We start from the raw sequence: 24,825 nt of genomic DNA, 5'->3' as shown, positions 1-24,825 counted from the left end.
TATATATATATATATATATATATATATATATATAAAATATTATCATCCATCCATTCATCTTTCTCTAAAATATAATACTGTATACACATATAGCAATTGCACTCAGAAAGTATTCAGATCCCTTCAATTTTATTTTATTTTTCTACACATGAATCTACACTCAATACCCTATAATGACAAAGCAAAACACAGATTTGTGTTGCAATTGCAAATATACTAAACAGAAAATACTGAAACGTCACATTGAAATAAGTATTTAGACCTTTATTTTTTTTACAATTTGTATTTTACTTTATTTTTCAAAAGGTTTCAAGAGGAAAAAAAAAAAAAACAGAAAACAAACAGGGGGTACAGAAAGAAAAAAGGGATTGGGGTACAATCAGTAGTGTTAGATCATTTTAGTCATACACTTATTATACAATATTATGCATTAGTCATATTGCCTTTAAGTAATATATATAATATATAAATCCTGTCCACATTTATTACATATACCCTAGTGGATACCAATATGTCCACTCTGAGATTCCCCTCAGGATATGTTAACAACTACTGAAGAAGAGAGAAAGAAAATAAATAAATAAAAGGAAAAGGGTCTCTCCTAGACATTCATATATTTAAACTAGTCTGCCAGTAAGAACTTATATTTGGTTTGGTTGCGTAATATTAAGAAAAGGAATACATTATGTGTCCTGCTAGTTGTATATATCTTGAATTGTTAAAGCTTGACCTAGGCCAATAGTGAAGACTCAATTAACCCCTCATCAGCACTCAAGATATGTAATATGTCTCAACTCCCTTTCATTCCAAGAGATCGGTCCACAAGGGGCTAAGCCAAAATTTTAATGGTTATTATTAAATTTCATTAATTTCTGCTCAATTATATTCTGAGTTATGTTCTGGTAATAACTAAAAAAATAGGTTTAATTTCTCACATGTTATTCTAAATATATACCCCATGTGTCTGTTAAGCTTATTCGGTTATTATCTTTGTCTATAAGTTTTCCAACAGCTAGCTACTTTTAAACTTAGTTTCCCAATTTTAGTCTGGTTCCACATGGTAAGCTCATAATCTGTAGTCAGGGACATTAATGTTTTGATTTCATCTGTTGTAGGTAAGATTGTAGTTTTCCAATTTCTAGCTATAAGAATTGACACTATAGATAGTAATAAAAAAATTAATTTGCGCATAGATTTAGGGATATGGTCCGGAAAGGCTTTGAGAAGAAGTGTTTTCGGTGTGTGATCTAACTTATATGATGTCACCTCTTGGATCATTGTTTCGACCTCTCTCCATAAGTTGTTGACTCTTTCACATGTCCACCATATATGAAGCATAGTTCCTTTATAGGAGTGGCATCTCCAACATGTGTCTTGTACGTCAGAATAAATTGCATGAATGCGAGTAGGTACCATATACCATCTATATAGAATTTTCCGTGATATTTCAAAGTGTCCTGTGCATGAAGACATTCCCAAATGTGCCGTAAAAATATTGTTCCATTCATCTTCTGATATAATTTCTTGGATATCAGTTTGCCAATCTATCATAAATTTCGGTGTTGCTGTTTCTCTTGGGTTTGTTAGAATGTTATAACAGAGCGATAGTACTTTCCTAGGTGGAGTAAGTGCTATACACATCTCTTCAAATTTCGTAACTATCTTTCGAGTTGTTCGGTGTCCTACATATAAATTATTGTCAGACAAAAGGGCTTTAATCTGCCAATATGCAAATTCAGATTGTGGAAGAAGTGTAAATTCCGATTGGAGAGTCGAAAAAGGCTTTAACCCCTCTGTCGTGTAGAGTTTAGAGATATGTGTAATTCCTTTTCTATACCATTGTAAGTAAGGAAATGTTTCATTACAGCTATATAAACTTTTTATGGGATGGGGGTTGCCAGTGACCATGGGTGCCCTGAACATAAGCTTCCTCTATTATTATCCCAAATTTTAAATAGGATTCTTGTCGAGTGTAATATGTCAGGAGTTACTTTCCGTTTTTGTAGGGGGAGCCATATTAAAGAATAAAGATCCTGGGTTCCACAGCAATGTTCTTCTATTGCCACCCATTGCGGATTATATCTCTGTGGGTTAATAGAAGCTATGTTGGTTAAAATTGCAGCGTGATAATACATTTTCAAATTCGGAAACCCCATGCCCCCGCATTTCACTTGTCTCATTATTAAACCTTTTGGGACTCGGGGATGCTTCCCTCCCCAGCTAAAACATAGCAATATCGCTTGTAAAGATGTAATAAATGTTTGTGGAACCTTAATCTGTAAGGATCTGAATAGGTAAAGTATTTTTGGTAAGATTTGCATCTTGATTGCAGATATTTTACCTATCCATGATAATAATACATTTCCCCAAGCTTTCAATTGGTTTTCGGTATCTTTAAATAATTTTTTATAATTAGCTGAAAATAGGTCTTTTTCTTTTTTTGTAAATCTAATTCCCAAATACAGTAAGTAATCTTCCCTCCAGTCATAATGATAGTCTAATTTAAGTCTATTTTCTTGAGAATTAGGGATATTAAGGCACATTGCTTGCGATTTGCTTATATTGAGCTTATAGTACGAGTTTTGACTATACAACAATAGTTCTTTCTTTAGGTTTGGTAAGGAAATATGTGGTTGAGTGATTGTTAACAAAATGTCATCTGCATAAGCGTTAAGTTTATATTCGCTCCGCCCTATTTGCACTCCCTGTATATCTTTGTTTTGCCGTATTGCTGTGAGTAAAGGTTCTAAAGCAAGAACATAAAGCATCGGCGATAAAGGACAACCCTGGCGTGTTCCATTAGTAATATTGAACGGTTTTGAACAAAATCCTGAGGTCAATACTGTCGCTGTAGGATTACTATAAAGAGCTTTAATGATTGAAAGAAAGGCAGGAGGGAATTTGTATGCATTTAAGGTTTCACATAAAAAAGTCCAATTCAAACGGTCAAAAGCTTTTTCAGCATCTAAAGATAATACCACGCTTTCCTGCTTAGATGATTTTACAAAATGATAAATGTCTAATACCTTCCGTGTATTATCTGTCCCCTGTCTGCCTTTAAAGTGGCTCTGTCACCTTATGGGGTCCATGCATAAGACTAGTGGCTTCGGAATGCAGGAAATTTAGAGTTTTACTTACCTGAACTTGTCCCTCGTGGCTGCCGCCATGAGCATCTGGTGGCTGCTTTTCGGCTCCTAGCACTTAATCTGTCAGGAGCCGACATCAGTGCTCTACTCTTGTGCATGTGTCAGAGCACAGCATGACGTCCATGGAGGATTCCCACGAGACCACGGGAGCCTCTTTAGATATTGCTTTGTGATAAGTGAGACAATGCCTTATTCCCCCAGTCATTGCTAGAGACAGATGAAGGAAGTAACAAAAGTAGCTCCACCTTTTGTCAAGTTTTGTCAAGCGGAGGAAAAATACATAATACAAAGTACTCCATTCACTAGCCCACTCTCTCCTCATGTCATTTATTTTCTCTGTCCCTAGATCACTATCCTACCTGCCTTCTGTCACTTCCTCCTATCAAATCCACCAACCCATTCATTCATTCATTTACATCCACCAGCCCCTTCCAGTTGTCACATCATTTCCCCACGTGACAACTTCTCACCTCTTCTCACTTTTATCTATCGTAAGTCTTGCCTTAGATTTCCTATCCAGGTAGACTAGAGAGCAAATAGAATGGAAATCTCACAACAAATAAAATAAAAGCTGCATAAAGCTGTGTCTTACTTTGCCCTGTTAATCACAACATCTGTGCGTCTGGTACTGTTTTGATGCAGAATACGGAGTGTGATGTCACTCATCCTATTACAAGCCACCGAGAAGTTGAGCCAATCTGTAATAAAATAATCAGAGCTCCACGAAGGCTGCTCTCAGCATTATTGGCAGCTGGTCAGGTCATGGAGCTCCCGAAAAACCAAAGTGCCTCTTCTGGCCTGTCATCTACCTGGTATTCTCAGGTTGTATGTGGCCACAGTGCAACATACTCTCTGAATATATTTGCGAGGGCTCAATTACTACTCACACAAGTCAAAATCATTATTATTCCGTAATTACACGTTTATTAATCGCTACGCATTCCAGAGCACTAGATACTTTGTGTTAACAGATAACAGAACCAGTAAGACAGACTGAAAAAACAGATACGAGACTTTGTGAGTTCAGCCCGCAAGCAAACATTGTAAAGGGTAACGACAGAGATAATTTCTGGGTTAGGGTGTGTGAGGTATTGTTGGGCAGGACATTTGAAACAATGTTGGATAAGAAAGCAAGAGACAATGATCGGGAGAGAAGGTTGGGGCAGTCTTAATAAGGACATTTCTGATTAAATGGGGACATTTAGGGACATGAATGGAGAAACCTGGTTTGTTTGTAGTGGCGGCATTATCCGTTTAAAGGATCTAACGACTTAACAAGGGCTAATTATACCACACACCAGAGCACAAACAATCTGGATCATTAGCCATTGACTCACTATATGCACTCACTTATATTTACATACATATGGTGTTATAGATATAGATCTTCTATACAGACACAATAGAAAATCATTTTTTAGTGGCAGAAAACCATAGAGTCCATCCACGTGTAATATACTACTTTTGGTGAACAAAACTAAAAAAAATGTGTTTATAAATCTACACTATCTTTTTGTTCATAAAATCTTCTTAGAAAAAAAGCATTTTAGAAAAAAATAAATTGGATTGAATATTTTGTAAACCATTTGTTTTGCAGGATGATTATGATCGATCACCGGCACCTATGAGCCCCCCACTTACTGGATCTGATACCTACCCTCGAGGTCCTGCAAAGCTACCTCAGTCTCAGAATAAATCCTGTTACCCCTCAAGCAGTTACCAGTATCCATCAGTTTACCATAAGCCATCTCCGTACCACCAATCACCTCTTCATGCAAGCCCCCACTTTATGTCCACATCATCATACCCCAGCTCTCCAAGTACGACGTCAAGTGTTTATCCTCCTCCCAGCTGGGGTTCATCATCTGATCAGCAACACTCGAGAGTGTCCCATGAACAGTTTCGGGCTGCTCTGCAGTTGGTAGTAAGTCCTGGAGACCCCAGGGAATATCTGGATGACTTCATTAAAATCGGTGAAGGTTCAACAGGAATAGTTTGTATTGCAACCGAGAAACACACAGGAAAACAAGTAGCTGTGAAGAAAATGGATCTCAGGAAACAGCAGAGAAGAGAACTGCTCTTTAACGAGGTATGTTAATCTTTGTTTAATGTAAAAGTGCTAAACTGAACGTTGTCATGCATTGAGTGGTATAGACAATATACTGGGAGTCCTTTCGTACTGGCCTCCTACTTAGCTGCTTATAAAGCCTTTAGGGTCTTAGCAAATGATAGAGGGGAGAAAACACGTAAGAAAAAATAGAAAGAAACGGGATCCGTGTGAAAATGAGTGTGCAAGTTAAAATTGACCCATAGGAAAACTTTAACTTGCACACACATGGGCACTTCACTGCACTGTGATACACGTTTTTGTTATGATTTAAGTTTTTCCTTTCAATTTTTTTCTTCTATGCCTATTTAGTAAGTTTAACAGGTAGAGAGGCTTTCTCGACTTTACTTTATCTGTCCTACTTTGATTATTAGTGCTGCTGCTCCTTAGGGGTAGGCAACCTTCGGCACTCCAGATGTTGTGGACTAGATTCCCCCCATAATGCTCTTACACCCATAATGCTGGCAAAGCATCATGGGAGGTGTAGTCCACAACATCTGCGGTGCCGAAGGTTGCCTATGCCTGAACTAGACAGTAACTCTTCTCCCTTTAGCATTTTTAATGGTGCTCAGGAATTAAGGGGAGATTTACTAACACCCTATGCATTAAAAGGCCAGGACTGATTAAGCCTATATGTATATTGCAGGCTTGGGTGTTTAGCAACTTAATCTCCCCACTTAACCCCTTAACGACCGCTGACGGTTCAGGACCGTCAGCGGTAAAACGTGCGTTTGGACCGCTGACGGTCCTGAACCGTCATAACGGTTTTGGGCTACTTACCTGATCGCCGTCGGTCCCACGGCGGCGATCAGTGCTCCACCCGGTCCAGGGGGGTTGCCTGTCTGCCCAGGCAGTCCCCCTTCGGCAGATCAGGACCCCACGGCCATGTGATCACTCGATCACATGACCGCAATAGGTGTCCATGTGTCTGCCTGCAGGGGGACTGTCTGTGCTGACAGGCAGTCTCCCTGCAAGTGAAAAATCCAAAATAAAGTGTAAAAAAAAAATCTGTGTAAAAAAAAAAAAAATAATATGTGTATATATATGCTATATATACATGTATTATATCTATATATACCTATATATAATATATGTATATATATCATATATATAATGTCACACTAAGTGTATTTTTATATTTATATATACGTATATAATTATAAAAATACACTTATTTAAATTACACACGAATATATACAATATATATAATAACTATATATATGGTATATATATATTATTATAAAATACAAATAATATGTTAATAAAAATAAATAACAAAAAATAAAAATAATTTTTAATAATTAAAAAAAAATTATATATATATATTCAGTTTTATTCTAACAGTATTTTGATATTGATATATATATATTTATATCAAAATATACTTAGAATGTAATGATATATATATCTATGTATAAATAAATAAATAAAAATAATACGAAATATACATATGTCCACATACATAATTACATAAATAATTTCATAAATATACACGTAGACGTCAAATATATAAATATGTATATATATTAAAATTCTACGTGCATATTTATGTAATATTTTTACCTAATTAAGTAATTTTAATGATTGCAATTTGAGGGACCTGCCTGCCAACCCAGGCCAAAAGTCCAGATAATTTAATTTGCTAGCACTGTGTTTAACCCTGTAACTTTCTATGACACCCTAAATCCTGTACATGGGGGTACTGTTTTACTCGGGAGACTTCGCTGAACACAAATATTAGTGTTTCAAAACAGTAAAACATATCACAGCGATGATATTGTCAGTGAAAGTGAAGTTTTTTGCATTTTTCACACACAAACAGCTCTTTCACTGAGGATATTATTGCTGTGATATATTTTACTGTTCTGATACACTAATATTTGTGTTCAGCGAAGTCTCCTGAGTATAACAGTACCCCACATGTAGAGGTTTTATAGTGTTTGTGAAAGTTACAGGGTCAAATATAAGGCTTGATTTTACTTTTTTTTTTTTTATTGAAATTTGTCAGATTGGTTAGGTTGCCTTTGAGAGCGTATGGTAGCCAAGGAATGAGAATTAGCCCCATGATGGCATACCATTTGCGAAAGAAGACAACCCAAGGTATTGCAAATGGGGTATGTTCAGCTTTTTTTAGTAGCCACTTAGTCACAAACACCGGCCAAAGTTAGCGTTTTTTGCATTTTTAACACACAAACAAATATAAATGCTAACTTTGGCCAGTGTTTGTGACTAGGTGGCTACTAAAAAAAACTGGACATACCCCATTTTGAATACCCTGGGTTGTCTACTTTAAAAAATATGTACATGTTAGGTGTGTTTCGGGGATTTATGACAGATAGCGGTGTAACAATGTCACTATTGATACATTTAAAATATATATATATTGAAACAGCAATTTCCTACTTGTATTTATAGGCCTATAACTTGCAAAAAAAAGCAATAAAGCATGTAAACACTGGGTGTTTTTAAACTCGGGACAACATTTTGAATCTATTTAGCAGTTTTTTTCATTAGCTTTTGTAGATAAGTAAAAGATTTTTCAAGTAAAAGTCCAAAAACATGTTTTTTTTTTTATTTTTCACCATATTTTATTATTTTTTTTAAATACAATATATGACATAATATATATACTGGTATGTAAAGAAAGCCCTTCTTGTCGTGAAAAAAACAGTATATAACTTGTATGGGAACCGTAAATGAGAGAGCGGAAAATTACAGCTAAACACAAACACCACAAAAGTGTTAAAACTGCTCTGGTCCTTAACGTACAAACATCGCAAAAACAGGCCGGTCCTGAAGGGGTTAATGAGGCATGGGAGTTTGTTATTATTTATGATTTACGTTTTTTCTTCTTTGCCTATCTAGTAAGTACCACAATGAGAGAGGCTTTCTTTATTTTATTTTAGGGCTGCCAATCTTTTAGACAGTGACCTTTCTTCCTTTGGCACTCTTTCTGGTGCTTAGGTACTAAGTGGAGCTTAACTAACACCCTATGCAATAAAGGGCCAGGACTAATAAAGTCTATATGAATATTGCAGAATTAGGCGTTTATTGTATCTCCTCACTTACTTAGGCATGGGAGTAGCCTCATAAAGCTAGTTCGGTATTTATTATTATTTGTAGTTAGTTTATTTTTGTGTTGATACTTTCTGTTACTACAGATATTTAGTGGTCTCCCTCTGGTTACATTGTTCCATACTACTGGATGCTTTGGTGCCTACATCCTTATCTCCAGTCAGCATTATATTCAGTTTGTGAATTTTTGCTTCTTTTTTTCTGTTGAGAAAACTCTCTTAAAATTGCATTATTCTACAGTAGGTCATTGAATATCACAAAGAACATGGCTGGCAGAAAATAAACCTTGCAGATGATATGCATTTAGCGGTTGAGTGTCCATTGATGAGACTTGTTCCACAACACTTTCTCATAGAAGTGAATGAGAAACGCTTGTGCATATAATATATAAACTATATGCACAGTGGAACCATAATCATTCTTATCCATTATCATTTTATTATTTACTTGGAAAAAAATAAACGAGCAGTGCTTGTACAATGAACATTATGCTGCTGGCCCACTTTTTTACATTGGTGAGCAGATCGTATTCGTTGTTTTTCAACTGAACGATCTTATTTTTGTGGAGACACTGGACACGCATGCGTTTTAATGTTTTTTTCCAACGAGAAATTATTTGCATGTGCACTTGTTACAGTGTATACATTCAAATGTTACTTAATTCTCAAATAAAAAGCTATAGATTACGAGGCTGGCCTGAGAGATTTATTTTGCTGGTGTCTTGATCAATCCGGAAATGGCTGAGGATTAGAGATCAGGGTTTTGATGAGAGTTATGGGCATTTGGAAGGAAAGATAAAATATGAATAGATTATATTTAAAACGTTTAATGGTAAACAATGTATGGGTACCTTTTCTTTAAAAGCTAAATAAATAAACAAGCACTGAGCTAATCACTACTCTTTACTACGCGTTTCCTGTGCTTTCTTTATAGGTCGTAATAATGAGAGATTATCATCACGAGAACGTGGTTGATATGTATAATAGTTACTTGGTTAGCGACGAGTTGTGGGTTGTTATGGAGTTTCTTGAAGGTGGAGCTTTGACAGACATCGTAACTCATACAAGGTATGGGATAAACAGTCACAAAAAAATATACACATACGTACAGTTAATACTATGTATACCGTGGACGCACTGACAATAAACTGGTATATTGCAAAGATGGATAACAATGTTTATAAATAATGGAGAAAATCTGGTCATCAATGTGCTTTATTTCAGATGTGTATATATTTACACAATAGTTGTATTTACTGATGCACTTCATAGTCCAAAGTTTTTGAAACATGATGATTCAATGATCATACCTTATGGATGAAACTGATGGTGTCAGACATCGATGAGGGTCCATTCCTTGATGCAAAACAAAAAACTAGGGCAGTGCTATCAGATGCAAAGTGCACAAACTGTGCCACCAAAATGTATTTGAAGGACAAAAAAAGTACAAACGTCCCAGGTTTCCCCCTTATCAATGCATTATGTCCTTCAATAAAATAGTGATATGTATATAGTGGTGAGGTAAAAAGAAAAGGAATTTGGGAGTTGTTGCTAAAGAACAATAAAGAAAGTGCCAGTTTCGTTTAATAAAGCCTGCAATCGGTCAATCTTTAATTATATTCATTGTATAAATGAGTGTATACCAGAATTACTCTCAACTCTTTTACAAACCAGAGTTTGTGATGACGACCGTGCCTACAGTTTGTGTTTTCTGAGCTTGCCGTTAGTTAAACTAGACTGAAATGAAAAACAAGTCGACGTTTAAAATGGTCCTGGGTTAAATAATGATATTGCATTGATATAAAGGAAAAGAAAAAACAGGAAAAATGACAGGGCCAGCCTGTATAACTGAGCGAGGAAAGAAACGCAGATAAAACGAACTCCCTGTTGCCATGTTGCTAATTACGATCAAAATAGTATTCAGTAAGTGGGTGCATTACACCTTCTGTAATATATAAAACGTGGGAGTGATATGGCTTCAGAGTAATGCTCATATAAAAAAATACTATATTAAATTCTAAAATGTTTACACAAAAGGAAAATAGATGACAGAGTTTAAATACACTTGTGAGGTTAAAATACCGTAGAACATTGTGATAATAGATTTCAAACTTTAGAACAAAGTGACAATGAATTTTAAATAGATAGAATGCATGGATAATTATGTCTTTAAATCCTAAAATAGGATTTAAGGAAAGATCCACACACCATAACTACTACAGTGCATTCTAGTGGCTTTCACTCCTCAATGTAAGTAGTCAAACTGTTTTAGAAAAGATTGACTTCTTACCTGGGGTAAGACGCCCTGCACTGCAGGAATTGGTTCGGCAGAGCTAACAGCAACCCCAGAGAGGTGGGAAGTGATGCCTGGAAAACCCCTGGTAAAAAGTCAAATCAAAAAGTTAGCATGTTGTTATGGTGCTTGGAGTGTTCCTGTAATACAGGAAAACTCCATCGTAGCTCCGCTGCTCCCAGCAGGGTCTGCACCTGGAGTCAGTAGGGATTCACTTTAGGTAAACGGATCCCTACTCAAATAGTAAAATTACAGGGCACCCATATTCACTGGCAACAAGAGAAAGCTAAATTTGGATTATATTGTTACTGCTAGAAATGTCTTAACATTTCAATTTAGTTCCATCATTAATAGTAGGGATTGAAATGAGCAAAACATGGTCATTACTTGGGATATAATTAAACCAATTGACTCCTCCAAGTATGTATTTTTTAAATGTCCCCCAGCTCACCATCCCCCTGCACGGTTCCTGTATCAAATGGACAATAGACCCCAACAAGACACTAGGTTCGTGTGACAGGCACTTAAAGGCCACCTCAGACTACCTCAACACATAGGTAGCATACAAAGAGAAAAGAAAAGAAAAAAGAAAAAAAATAAATAAATAAATAAAGAAAAAAAAAATGAAACTGTTAAATAAATAGATGACAATTTCTATACATCTATAACTCATTAACAATTAAGATACTATTAACAATACCTGGGGATGACCCACGTTTGCCTCAACCCAAGTCAAGGGACTGATGGAAAAACAATACCCTACCTTAGACGACAGGTCTCACCCTAAAGAAAAGGGACTCTCCATCCCCCGAGAGGGCTTCAGTGCCCAACAAACATTAAGACGATTTGGTCTCAAGTTGGAGACCTTCTCTTTGTATATAGTTGGTTATTATTTTTTAGTTCACTCATCCTTCCCTTCCCCCTTCCTCCCATGGCGACGCAACACCACCAAGACATGTTCATGTGCATCTCACCTGCACAGGAGATTGAAATCAAGGGTCAACTATTGGGGATCCAATACTACGTATTACCATTTTATAAAAAATTACCGCCCTGGTTGAAAACAGTAGGGCTAGACCCACTACACCACCTACACAGAGATGATATACCCTCCCAACATACAAATAGCACCAAATCCTTAAGACTCAAATGACGCTGAACATCCTGTCGATCAACGCTAAGGGACTTAATTCGCCCCATAAGTGTCGAATGGCTTTACAAGAAGCGACAAAACATAAGGCTCATATAGCCTTCTATCAGGAAACTCATTTTCAGACCGACAACCACCCAAAATTTTCCTCCAGAGCCTTCCCGTTAGGTTACCATTGCACATACAAAAAAAAGAAAAGAGGAGTCACTACTCTGATAAACAATGCGGTGGCCTTCCAACTAATAAAACAAATAAGTGATAAAAAAGGACGATACCTCCTTATACAGTGCATAATCAACAATGCCCAATATACCTTGGTAAATATATATGGGCCACAAAGTGGTAACCATATATTCCTAGACCATATCCTCACGCTAACTAATGCCCACAAATTTGGAGAAATCATCATTGGTGGCGACACCAATTTTATTTTAGACCCAACCTCCGACACTACTTCTTCATCTAAGATCTTACATGAGACATCAAAACAAAGAATTCGCATGACTACCCGTATGGGAAACATTCTACAAACACATGGGTACACTGACATCTGGAGAGCCCTGCACCCTCTGGATAAAGACTATACGCATCACTCTCTGGTACACAACACATATTCCCGTATTGACCGATTTCTACTCCCATCAAACCGTACAGCGAAAATATCTTGTTCAACTATAGGCAATATCACGTGGTCGGATCATGCTCCGATCACACTATCCCTGACAACTCAACACCCGACCAGCGCGAATCGTACATGGCGATTAAATGACTCCCTTCTAACAGACCACACATTAGTTCAACAAATCAAAACAGAACTAGAAGCGTACTTCTCCCTAAATGACACGGGAAATATTGGCATAGCAACGCTATGGCAAGCCCATAAAGCGGTCCTCCGGGGACAATTTATTAAGCACGCTAGCTATAATAAAAAACAACGCATGGCAGCCTATATAGCTATAAATACTGAGATGATCACACTCACACACACCAATAAACACGCACCCTCGTACGATACCACACAACGTATTCTTGACCTACAAGCCCAATTAAGAGACATGGAAATGGCTAAAACAACATACTTACTAACTAAAATGAAACACACATTTTTTAAAGAAGGGAATAGAGCAGGGAAGGTCTTGGCGGCGCAACTAAAAGCAAAGGCCGCAGCAACCAAAATAGCCCTTATACATACGAAAGAAGGAGTTAAACTTACTGATCCACAGGAAATAGCAGACGAATTCGGCAAATATTATAGCGATCTTTATAACCTAGCATTGGGCCCAGACTGCCATAAACCAGAACAAAAAGACATAGATGCATTCTTAACAGACATTCCCCTACCTACTATTACTGCAGAAGAGAGCCGAAGGTTGATACAACCATTCACAATACAGGAAATTATCGACATTTTAAAACAACTCCCGAAACACAAATCCCCGGGACCCGATGGGTTTACAAACCTTTACTACTATACCTACAAAGACACACTAGCACCCTACCTAACGACATTGTTCAACCACTGCTTCCAAAAAGGGAACATGCCCACCGAGATGCTACAAGCCCATATCACTACTTTACCGAAACCAGGGAAGCCTCCAACCCATTGCCCCAACTTTCGACCGATCTCCCTATTAAATTGCGATACTAAAATCTATGCTAAACTCTTAGCGAATAGACTAAACCCTATACTAACTCGCATAATCCACAATGACCAAGCGGGATTTATCAAGGGCAGACAGGGCTCCGATAACACCAGAAAGATCCTCAATATATTGGCTCATATAGACACAGAGAGAACAGAAAGCCTCTTATTGGCACTGGATGCTGAAAAAGCATTTGATAGACTTAACTGGGCATACATGACAACGATCCTCGCTAAATATGGGTTCCCGAGGGAAATGATACAAGGAATAATGACACTATATAAAAATCCCACGGCCCGAGTTTATCAGTCAGGGTTTCTCTCAGCACCCTTGAATCTCACCAATGGTACAAGACAAGGATGCCCTCTCTCCCCACTTCTTTTTATACTCGCCTTAGAACCTCTGGCAATAAAAATCAGACAAAATCCATTAATTTCTGGCATACCCATAAGGCAGTCAAATTACAAACTATCAATGTTCGCGGACGATATCCTCCTAACCATCTCCAAACCTGATATATCACTACCATGTCTTATGACCATACTGCAAGAGTATGGGAAAATATCATACTATAAACTAAATGCGGCTAAGACACAGGCGCTACCGCTTCACCTACCCACACAGCGAGCAGATAAATTACGCCAGACTTTTCAATTTGACTGGAGACAGAATTATATAACGTACCTGGGAGTGAAACTTGCTCTACATGCCACCAAGACTGTGAACCTGAACTATGACCCACTGTCACACATGTGCACGTCACTCTTTCAAGGCTGGGATCATGTACACCTATCATGGCTAGGCCGTATCCACACTACAAAGATGATAGTACTACCCAAAATTTTATGTGTTTCGAATGTTACCCCTTCCAATCCCTTCACGTATACTAAAAACACTGCAGACAACTATATCCAAATTTATCTGGCACAAGAAAAAACCTAGACTGCCGATCCACCTACTCCAACAGACACAATCCACAGGAGGCTTAGGACTACCCAAAATTGCTGCCTACTATGAGGCTGCTATTCTCGAGTCTGCAATAAAGCTCCATGCCCCTAAACACACGTTTCAATGGGTAGACATGGAAGATGACAAAGCATATCCTCACCCCATCTTACATATGATGTGGGCACCGAAAATACACAGACCGCAAAAATTAACATTGTACCCCTCATCTATAGTGACCCTCAAATATTGGGATAAACTTCTGGCTACCTTATCAGAAAAGGGGAAGTACTGCATACACGCTCCTCTAGAAACACTCACAAGGATAACTCCGTGGTTGTCATTACAATCATGGACTAAACATGGAATTCAATATATTAGGGACGTCTGCGACACATCAGGGATTAGACCATTTCCGAGTTTGCAAGACCAGTTTAACCTTCCTAATTCCTTCACATTCCAATACCTACAACTCAAAAGCGTTATAAATACACACGTATCCCTTCAAACAAGATCCCCAACGCAAAACATCATACCAACGTTAAATGTTATCTCCAGATGCCACACAGCTCCAGTTAAATCCAAATCACTATCACTATGTTATAAAGCGACACTGAACCAAGTTCAGCCCCACTCTTTTAAATATGTGGAACAATGGGAAAAAGAAGGTATCCCTAAACTTGCAGACGAACAATGGATTAAGGCACTAAATACACTGAAAGGCCTGACATCCTGTTCCTCACACATAGAGGCACATAAAAAAATAATGTACAGATGGTACCTTACACCGCACAGGTTACACCAAATTTACCCCTCCACAACACCTAACTGTTGGAGGTGCGAGTTACAGGAGGGCACCATGACCCACATATGGTGGGAATGCACGGTAATAAAACCATTATGGAAACAAGTTCAGCAAATACTGCTCCAATCTCTGAACTATACATCTACCATTACACCAACATTAGCTCTGCTATTGATCTTCCCGGATCAATGGGACAGAAAATACAAGAAAATAGCTTCTCTGGTTATTCTAGCAGCGCGGAACTTATTGGCTCAATGCTGGAAGAGCACAAAATGCCCTACGCGCAAAGAACTTATAAATAGAATACTACAATACTACAAATACGAGATACTTTCCGCAGAATCGCACACACAAAGGAGAGAGATTGAGCGGATATGGACACCGTGGCTCACTGTGATGGATTCTAACTCTAGAACCACTAGTCGAAAACCTAATCCCTCTAGTTGACCACCTACCCCAAGTTAGGTTAGAGGTTAACAACAGCATTATACTACATGTCCTTGGATGTTATGTGGGGTCTGCTTTCGCTTGGGGTCCAATGATACAAGGTATATACAGTGATGTATTTGGACAATTTATACTTCAATATTAATGCATTTAAAGTTCGCTTCACTTTGTCTTGTATAATCGAAGATGTCATGTATATGTCCTTCTGCGCAAGGAACACCATAAAGGCATGTCGCCTCATATACCCCCCTCCCCCCCCACCCTTCTTTTTTTTTGTATCCCTCCCCATCTTTTGTTTGATACCCACTTTGGGTTTCTATTTCTCTGAAAATAAAAATCTTAAATTTGAAAAAAAAAGCTGCACGGTCAATCAGCCTCACCATGGGGAGAATTCAACGCCTCCATGCAGACCAAATCTAATACACTGCCGCCTCCCCCCATTCTAATACACTGCCCACAAATTCAATACATTTACCCAAATCCAATCTAATACACTGCCCCCTCCACCCACTCTAATACACTGCCCCTTAATCTAATACACTGCCCCTTAAGCTAATACACTGCCCCTACTCCCTCCACTCTATTTAAAGACACTGCCCCCCTCCCACCACTCTAATACACTGCCCCTCCCACAATTAAATACACTGCCCCCCTCCCACCACTCTAATACACTGTCCCCTCCTACTCCCAATTAAATACACTTCCCTCTCCCTCCCCAAATTAATACATTGCTCCCCCTCCCCAATTTAGTACACTGGCACCCTCCATCCCCAAATTAATACAGTTCCCACTCCTTCCCCCAATTTAATACACTGGCACCCTCCCTCCCCAAATTAATACAGTGCCCACTTCCTCCCCAATTTAATTCACTGGCCCCCACTCTTTCCAAATGAATATACTGCTTCCTTCCTCAAATGAATATACTGCCCTCCTTCCCCAATTTAACCCCCTAAACAGGAAGGTGCTCCAAGCCCCTCTTCTCCTACCTTAAGATAAACCGCCCCTCCTCCAGTTCCAGCTCTGCTCTTCTCTGTTCAAGCAGGCCAGGCACTCCTCTGGCACTGCGAGCAGGAGTGAAGGGGGAGTAGCTGGCCTGCTCTGCAGACACAGACACTCTGCCCTCTTGCGGCCGTGTGAGGGAAGGCAAGAATCAGACAGGAAATATCTTTCCTGTCTTGCGGCTGGTCGCAGCCACCGCACAAAGCGGCCCCAGGTGAGGCGAGCTGCAAATATACTCCGTGTGGGCCGCAAGTTTGACATGCTTGCTCTACACGAAACTTTAAATCTGTTTGTTTTAAATACATACATATATTTAATCGTAAGACTTAAAGCATCTTCACAATCCTCTGTGTTTTGAAAGTAAAATGTATTATTCAAAAAGTACTGAAGGACACTTTTGAAGACCAGAAAACAAAACATTAATGCTTACCAAGGACCCACTTCACTGTGTATCATTGACATTCCGTCTTATTTTCCAGAATGAATGAGGAACAAATAGCCACAGTCTGTCTGTCTGTCCTGAAAGCCTTGTCATACCTGCATAATCAGGGTGTTATTCATAGGGATATCAAAAGTGATTCTATACTCCTTACTAGTGATGGAAGGGTAAGTGTCTCATTGATTTAGTGTTTTAACAGTTGTTACTGTCCTGCATCAGATACAGTAATCATTGTCGAAGTCTATTGGCTAAGCCTTTGAACTTCAGAATGTTTTTTAATCTAACTGTGTGTTTATTGGGTTTATTTCTCCACCTATTCATTCCGCGCTTACTCTCCTTTTCAGATCTCCTTGTATGAGTATCTATTAAATATTTATAAACCTCAAAATTGCACATGTACCTTTTCAAATGGTTAAGGAGAGACTAGTAAGTTTTATAGATCACATATCTAATAAAAGATTTCCTGGTGGGTTTAGCTCCATCAGTAGGCTAGCAATGAAGTCAATATTATTACAGTGGAGCAATTCTATCATGCATATTAAACACCTCAATCAGTTGCCCTCCTTCATAATATATGAGGCAAAGAGGACTAACCAAGGAAGGTCTCTGGGGCTTCTTTTCTTCCTCATGTGTTTAGAGATAGAAAGTGACGATAACATAAGTTTGGGACTGGCACTCTGTCCCCATGATGTTAGAGAAGGGATATTTCTACAATGCTTTAGTAGAACAAAAGTGCAAATATAGGCTTTAATGTTCTGATCTTGAAAGCTCTTAAAGCAGAGGTTAGTAAAATAAATTAAATTCTGGGGGACGTGGTCTGACCGATCTAATAGCTCCTAGTAAGTCTCACTGAAAACAGCACTTTTTACAAGCACACAGTGAACAAAAGCCTTACCAAAGCTAGCAGAGAGAACTGCTCATATGTAAACACCAAAATTATAGACTGTGTGAACACGTTGGCTGCTGTGTGTGCTTCCCAGGCCTCCCAACATGGTTACCAATCAAGTCCATGTGGCTCAACCTCGCCCACATCATCTACCGAATTGGACCCACCAGAGGCTTATAGTGGTGAAACAAGCCAGATCCTTAACAAATTAACTGAGGTCAAGACTTATTTAGCAAAAAAATTAACACAGTTCACAGAAAGTGAAGGTCGAGATTCACAGCCTTGGAATAAGAACAGCCTTGCTTGAACAACAAGAAAAAAACATTGTCAAGGCCTATATTGGGCTGATAAACCACTAGAATTCCCTTACCACATGTGTAGAAGCAATAGAGGCTATTGTTGAAAACCTCTCTAATAGATCCAGAAGTAATAATTTACGCTTTCAGGGCTTACCCCCTAACGAAGATCCTCTAACCGAAAAAGTGAGGAATATAATCCAGCCCTTTATACCAAACACCCCTGAGCACCAATGACTAATAGATTGTGCCCACATGGCTCTGTGGGCTTGAAGAACTAAAGGTGCAGCTCCACAAGATGTCATAGTCCGCTTCCATTATTCTAACACTAAGGAGGCCATAATGAAATACAGACGGGATGCTATCAACAGCAACGTATATTTATTTTCAATGATTGAATGTTCCTTATTGGATGTAGATTACACCCACCACCTTTAAAATAGAAAAAAAGCAGTGTTTACACATCACTGGGACAGAATCTTCCTAGTATGAAGTGGGTAGTGCCTACCAAAAGTGGTACAAGGGAGGACAATGGGTTAACCGGTGTCGGGGTCATGGGCACCCAAGGCTACTTGATGTATGTGGGAAGAGAATACTAGCCCTGTTGGTCCAATCACACAGTAGAGCTACTCTAGCTCAAACTGCTGAAAGAACGTAATGCTGGCCATGACAAAAAGTTGTCAGAACACACAGTGTATCTCAGTCTGCTGCGTATGGGGCTGCGTAACCACAGACTGGTCAGAGTGCCAATGATGACTCATTTTCACCATTGAAAGATCCTTCAATGGGGACATTAATGTCAGAACTGGACCTTGGAGCAATAGAAGAATGTTGTCTGATCTGATGAATCATATTTTCCTTTAGATCAGATGGATAGTCGTGTGTGTGTGTGTGCACGTCGTTTACCTAGCGAAGAGATAGCAGCAGGATGCACTATGAGAAGAAGGCAGGCAGGCTGGGGCAGTGTTATACTCTGGGCCATGTTCTTCTGAGAAATCTTGGTACCTGGCATTTATGTGGATGTTACTTTGACACGTACCACCTACCTAGAGGTTGTTGCAGACCACGTACACCGCTTCATGGCAATGGTGTTCTCTGATGGAAGAGTGACCTATTTCAGCAGGATAATGCACCCTGCCACACTGCAAAAATTGTTCAGGAATGATTTAAGGTACATAATAAAGAGTTCAAGGTGTTGCCTTGGCCTCCAAATTCCACAGATCTCAATTTGATTGGGCATCTGTGGGATGTGTGGAAACAACAAATCCGACCCATGGAGGTCCCATCTTGCAAATTGCAGGACTTAAAATAACTGCTGCTAATGTCTTGGTGCCAGATACCACAGGACACATTCAGAGGTCTTGTGGAGTCCATGCATTGATGCATCAGAGCTGTTTTGACAGCACAAGGGGGACCTTCATGATATTAGGCAGATGGTTTTAATCTTGTGGCTGATCAGTGTATAGCAGTACCAAAGTTATTCAAAAATCATTCTGAGTTCCTAGTGCTTTAGTAAGATATACACTAGACTTTCTGCCATAATATATAATTAAAAAGAGCTGCGGATCAGATTTTCAAAGAGGCAAAAGACAGCTGGTATTCCCCCACTTCTTAATTACCCTTTACATTTTTGGAGAGTGGAGTCACTAAGAATGTTGAGATTAACCAATATTTACAGTATAATATGAAGTAAAATATCTCACTAAAATATAAAGCAAAATACGAAACAATGTCAGATTAAATAATGGGAACACAGTTTATTGTGCTCAATCTGATATATTCATAAATCAGATTGGCCAGCCTCCAAGTGCTCCAATTGCCGAGTGAAGTTTGCCAAATTTACTATGCAATTCTAGGCTTAGCCTCCACTGATGTTATAAGAAACATGGATTTGCCAGAGTCACATTGTCTGCAAGGTCCCCAAGCTGAGCTTTCAGTATCTTTACCATTTAACTTGCTGATGTTCTACTTTTAAAGTAACCTATATTTTTCCCCCTTTCTGTAAATGAACCTTTATGTTTTACAATTTAATAGAAAATACATTTAAATTCGCAATATCCAAATTACTTTAAAACAAATACTTGGGTGGAGGTTTCCTTCCTTTGACTGCCAGTCCTGTGTACTCACTATATATATCTCTAAATATACCTTTCTGTTTTTTTAGATAAAATTATCTGATTTTGGATTTTGTGCTCAAGTTTCCAAGGAAGTCCCTAAAAGGAAGTCACTGGTCGGTACCCCTTACTGGATGGCACCTGAGGTTATATCAAGACTTCCTTACGGAACGGAGGTTAGAATGGGCAACAATTATTTTTACATAAAGCTGGCAAATGTCTATAAAATGTAAGAGCCTGACTAAGGAAAGTTTAATTTTTTTAGTAACCAGGAAAGAGCATTATTATATCCAGTGCTTTCCTTTAAAAAAAATTAAATACATCTTTTCAAAGTAAAGAGCCAATTGTAAGTTTTTTTTGAAGAACAATACATTAACGCATTATGTCATATATATGAATTGGACTAGTTGACTCCATTTAATATATTTTTGTAGGATGTTCACAATTTAATTCTATTTATGAAATTCCCATCTCTGCACCCGAAATCATCTCTAGTTCATCAATTATTGAATTAGATAGTGATTTGCCTTTGGTGAATAACAGCAATTTTTATTTTATATTTTTGTAAACACATTTATCAATATGGTTCTAAATTCAGAGCACATTGACTAAGCCGTTATACTGCAGAATTGTATTCATCTAACTTTGTGTTATTGAGTTAATTTCTTCAATTATTCATTCCGTGCTTTCTTTTCTTCTACCACTAAATATATCCAGACATCCAAAATGGACGTTTTCAGTTGAAAGAGACAATACCTCCTCTACTCATAACTGTAATTGTGTTCCTCTCTGCTTTCACAAATTTGACCCTGGCATCATACTTGTAACAAAAGATCTCCTGGTGGGTTTTACTCCACCAGTGGGCGAGAAATTAATTCTGACTATATTGTTACAGTGGAGCTATCCTATCATACACATTAACCAGCTCAATCAGTTGCCCCCCTTTATAATAATATGTGGCAAAAGGGACTAACCAAGGAAGGGCTCTGGGCCTTCCTTGCCTCCTCATGTGTTTTGAGATAGAGGGTGACAACATTAGGTTGGGACTGGCAGATAGCTCTGCCCTTTCCCCTCCCCTTGATGTTTGTTTGAGAAGGTTTTATGATTACATTGTGGGCTATTGGAACGCGAATTAGAAATGTAAAGACCTCCCATAGGAGACTAGAATTATGATCACTGCATAATTTTTGGCTATGTTTGACACAATTTTATTGTGTAAGATCAACTGAGTCATTTTATCTTTTATGTATCTATTCACAATTAAAATTCAGCTACCCCTTAACACATAACTTTTCGTTCCTCTAGATATATTAGCCTAAACAACGTATCCTACTGCCAACAAAGACCTTTCTTATGTTGTATTTAACATCTGTGTCCAGTTTTTGAATGCCAGGCAAACCTAGACCAGCAATGGTCTCATGTACTAAAGCTTCTGGTTGAGGAGCACAAAAGTACAGGAATAATAATGGTAAATCCATAAACCTTTAATCTATATTTTTTTCTATAGGTGGACATTTGGTCTCTTGGTATTATGGTGATAGAAATGATTGATGGAGAACCTCCTTATTTCAATGAGCCGCCATTGCAGGCAATGCGTCGGATTCGAGATAATTTACCACCCCGAGTCAAAGATGTGCATCAGGTATAAAATGAATCTAATGTCACTTTTCTAATCGATTGATGTAATCATATGTGTGACATTCATTTTCATTGGCAGGGCATTTTTACAATGAAAATTATATAGGGTAAAGGAACTAATTTTTTATAAATAGCTTCTAAAATGCCCACTCTACAAAGAAAAAATCCATTAATAGTATTTGCACAATTATCCTGTGGATTGTTTCTCCTTTACTGCCCTACTAGACTGAAATATTAGCATCTACTGGTACTTTTATAAATACTTCTATTAAGCTATACTTAGTTTTGCTGGTAACTGTTTCCTAATCAGTTTCCTACCAGGTGAAAAATTAGTTGGAATTGGGCGGAGTTTGTCGTGTTTAAATATACGTATAGTCCTCTCAAGATACAGTGTATAAATATATAATCCAATCGCTTTTTGTATCCAAATTCATTCTTGAAGAGAAGGCATAACACATCATTTCAGTTGAAATAATTTTTTCATATGTTTGTTGTCATTTTCTCTAATTACCCTACCAGCATGCCTACGATTTTAGAAGGTTTGTTGACATTCCCCTTTATCAGTGCGAGAGGTTTGGATACGCAAACATTCTGTTTATTTTTCTTTGTCAGGTTTCTTCTGTTCTGCGTGGATTCTTGGACTTGATGCTGGTGAGGGAACCATCTCAGAGAGCAACAGCACAAGGACTATTGAGACACCCTTTCTTGAAACTCTCAGGACCACCATCTTGCATCATCCCTTTGATGAGGCAATACCGACACCACTAAGATTCACTTCTGAAAGCTTTACCGGAATGAGATTCAACCAACTATTTGGGAAACAAAAATGTTAACAAAATCCACTTTGTATTAAAACTGCCTATATTTCTGTACATCTACAATGAAAAGCTGGGGTGTACTAAAACAAAAACCTCACTTTTCAATTTTCTTTTTAATTTACATTTAATTTTAGTTTGGGTTTTTTAATTAAAAGAAAAAAAAATGCTGACTTTTTACAATGGTTCTTTTGAAGTGATTTTAGATAAGGATCTAGACATATCCCCAACACTTATATGAATGAAGGAAAATAAACTGCATTTCTTTAAATATTACAGAAATCCTCTGAGGTAAAATGCACTTTTTTTCAAAAGTAGGAGTGTATCGTATTTTGAAATGAATTTGTAATTTTCTGTATAATACTTTTGATAATTTGCAGTTTTTGATGTTATGTAAACATTGTGCCAGTTCAAAAACCAGGTGTAAATTACCAAACATTTTACAAAATATTCCTACTTTTATAGCCATTTTGGAAAACACCATTGCCTCTGTTTCAGTGTCTCTTTTGCGTACATTTAACTTACACAAAACATCAGGAAATTTTCAAAACGGGAGTGGTTTGCATTTTCTTTTTTTTTATGTTTTTTGGGCCCTTTCATCAACAATCAAATGTTATTGAATACTAAATGTTAAATCTATTAAACGTGTTGGCATTAACTGATTATCTACCTAAAACCATCAGTATTCAGTCAATTGATCAAATCTTAATGAAAAAAAATACATTTGATTTCTACACCATATATGTATTAACAGGATGCACAGAAAATGCATTTACTGATTTATATTAAGGGAGCAAAATTATTGCATTACTATTATGTGTTGATGCCTCCTATGATTATTTAAAATAAAGTATTTTTTTTTTATTTCTGATATAAAATATTTTCCTATTTTAATTAACTTATTATTTATTAGTTATATGCAAGCTTGCAGCCCTACTTGAATTTTTTTCTGGATTAAAAAAGAGAGAGCAGAATTTAATATATTTATTTTATTATATTTAAGTCCTCTTTTTAGCCCATTTTTTAAAATAATTTCTTTGTCCCAGTTGACTAGTGCAGTCAACATATTAAGCGGGTATTTTCCAAATGTTCACATTATTTTAATTGTGATGATGTTGTAGGCTGTGTTTGATTAAGATACATTTGTGCTGCTGTTTTATTTTTATGTCAAAAAAATGAATGGCTACAGATTTGTGTTGCTTGTTGAATGAAACTGCATGTCAATGTTAGGCCTAAATAGATTTGTGTTTTGCAACCACTTGAGTCATAATTATTTCAGTGCAAAATAAACTTTATTTATTAATGAGCGTTGTTGTCTTTATTGAACAGTTCAGCTGTTTATTAAGCATTCAACAGTTCATGTGAAATATATTTTATAATGATAAAAATGACTCTAAAGTGAAGTAATATCAGATATTTGAGGCGAAACGCATCTGTGAAATGAAAAACAATAGCAAACAAAAGAATAGTGGATGAAATGATTACAGGGACATTTTTTATTTTTTTTCAGTAGTTTTGTTGATTTTTTGCAAAATACAGAGAAAACCATGTATCTGAACAGGTCTCATTTCTTAGACGTGTACTGCTAAAGCTTAACGTTTACAGGGATATTTCTTAATTTTTTTATTGCCCTTATAACTTTGGGAAAATCTAAAGTTTCATTTAGGCATTGTTCTAGAGCCATAGCTTCCTAAACTGTAATTTTTCTGTAGATGTTGAAATGAATACATACAAATCTCTGCAGGAAAAGTCTACATTACGTCTTATCGAATTGGTTATGGTGTCCATTCCATTGTATTAAAGGCATTTCAGTCCTCCGCACACTTCTTGTGTCCTCTCCTTCCCCTCTGCCTTTATGCCATGGTTTAGGGGTTATAAATAGTGCATGTGAGCACTGCTCACCAATATACAGACTCGCATGTAATGAAAGTGGTCATTGGAAAACATGCGTTGGGTCATTCCGTTCATTGTTCGTTAGATTGTATCGTTCTATATGTTGGTCTTTCTTTGTATCACCGTGGGGCATGA

The 24,825-nt window shown here is 37.6% G+C and overlaps 1 protein-coding gene across 3 annotated transcripts in view; it reads left to right on the top strand.

Moving 5' to 3' along the window:
- The window catches only part of PAK5 (p21 (RAC1) activated kinase 5), a 149,782-nt gene extending 126,158 nt beyond the window's left edge, over positions 1 to 23,624 (top strand). For all 3 annotated transcript variants that reach the window (XM_063444015.1, XM_063444014.1, XM_063444016.1), the window contains 6 exons: positions 4,744 to 5,235; positions 9,262 to 9,395; positions 17,089 to 17,215; positions 20,395 to 20,520; positions 21,852 to 21,986; positions 22,595 to 23,624. In XM_063444015.1, the coding sequence (XP_063300085.1) occupies positions 4,744 to 5,235; positions 9,262 to 9,395; positions 17,089 to 17,215; positions 20,395 to 20,520; positions 21,852 to 21,986; positions 22,595 to 22,750 (1,170 nt within the window). In that variant the 3' untranslated portion in view covers positions 22,751 to 23,624. The remainder of the gene's footprint in view (positions 1 to 4,743; positions 5,236 to 9,261; positions 9,396 to 17,088; positions 17,216 to 20,394; positions 20,521 to 21,851; positions 21,987 to 22,594) is intronic.
- Positions 23,625 to 24,825: the final 1,201 nt, after the last annotated feature.

This window comes from Pelobates fuscus, chromosome 2, assembly GCF_036172605.1.
Source record: "Pelobates fuscus isolate aPelFus1 chromosome 2, aPelFus1.pri, whole genome shotgun sequence".
In the NCBI taxonomy this organism is placed as follows: domain Eukaryota; kingdom Metazoa; phylum Chordata; class Amphibia; order Anura; family Pelobatidae; genus Pelobates; species Pelobates fuscus.
Note: the sequence above shows the minus strand (reverse complement) of the source record. Positions and strands in the feature narration are given on the sequence as shown.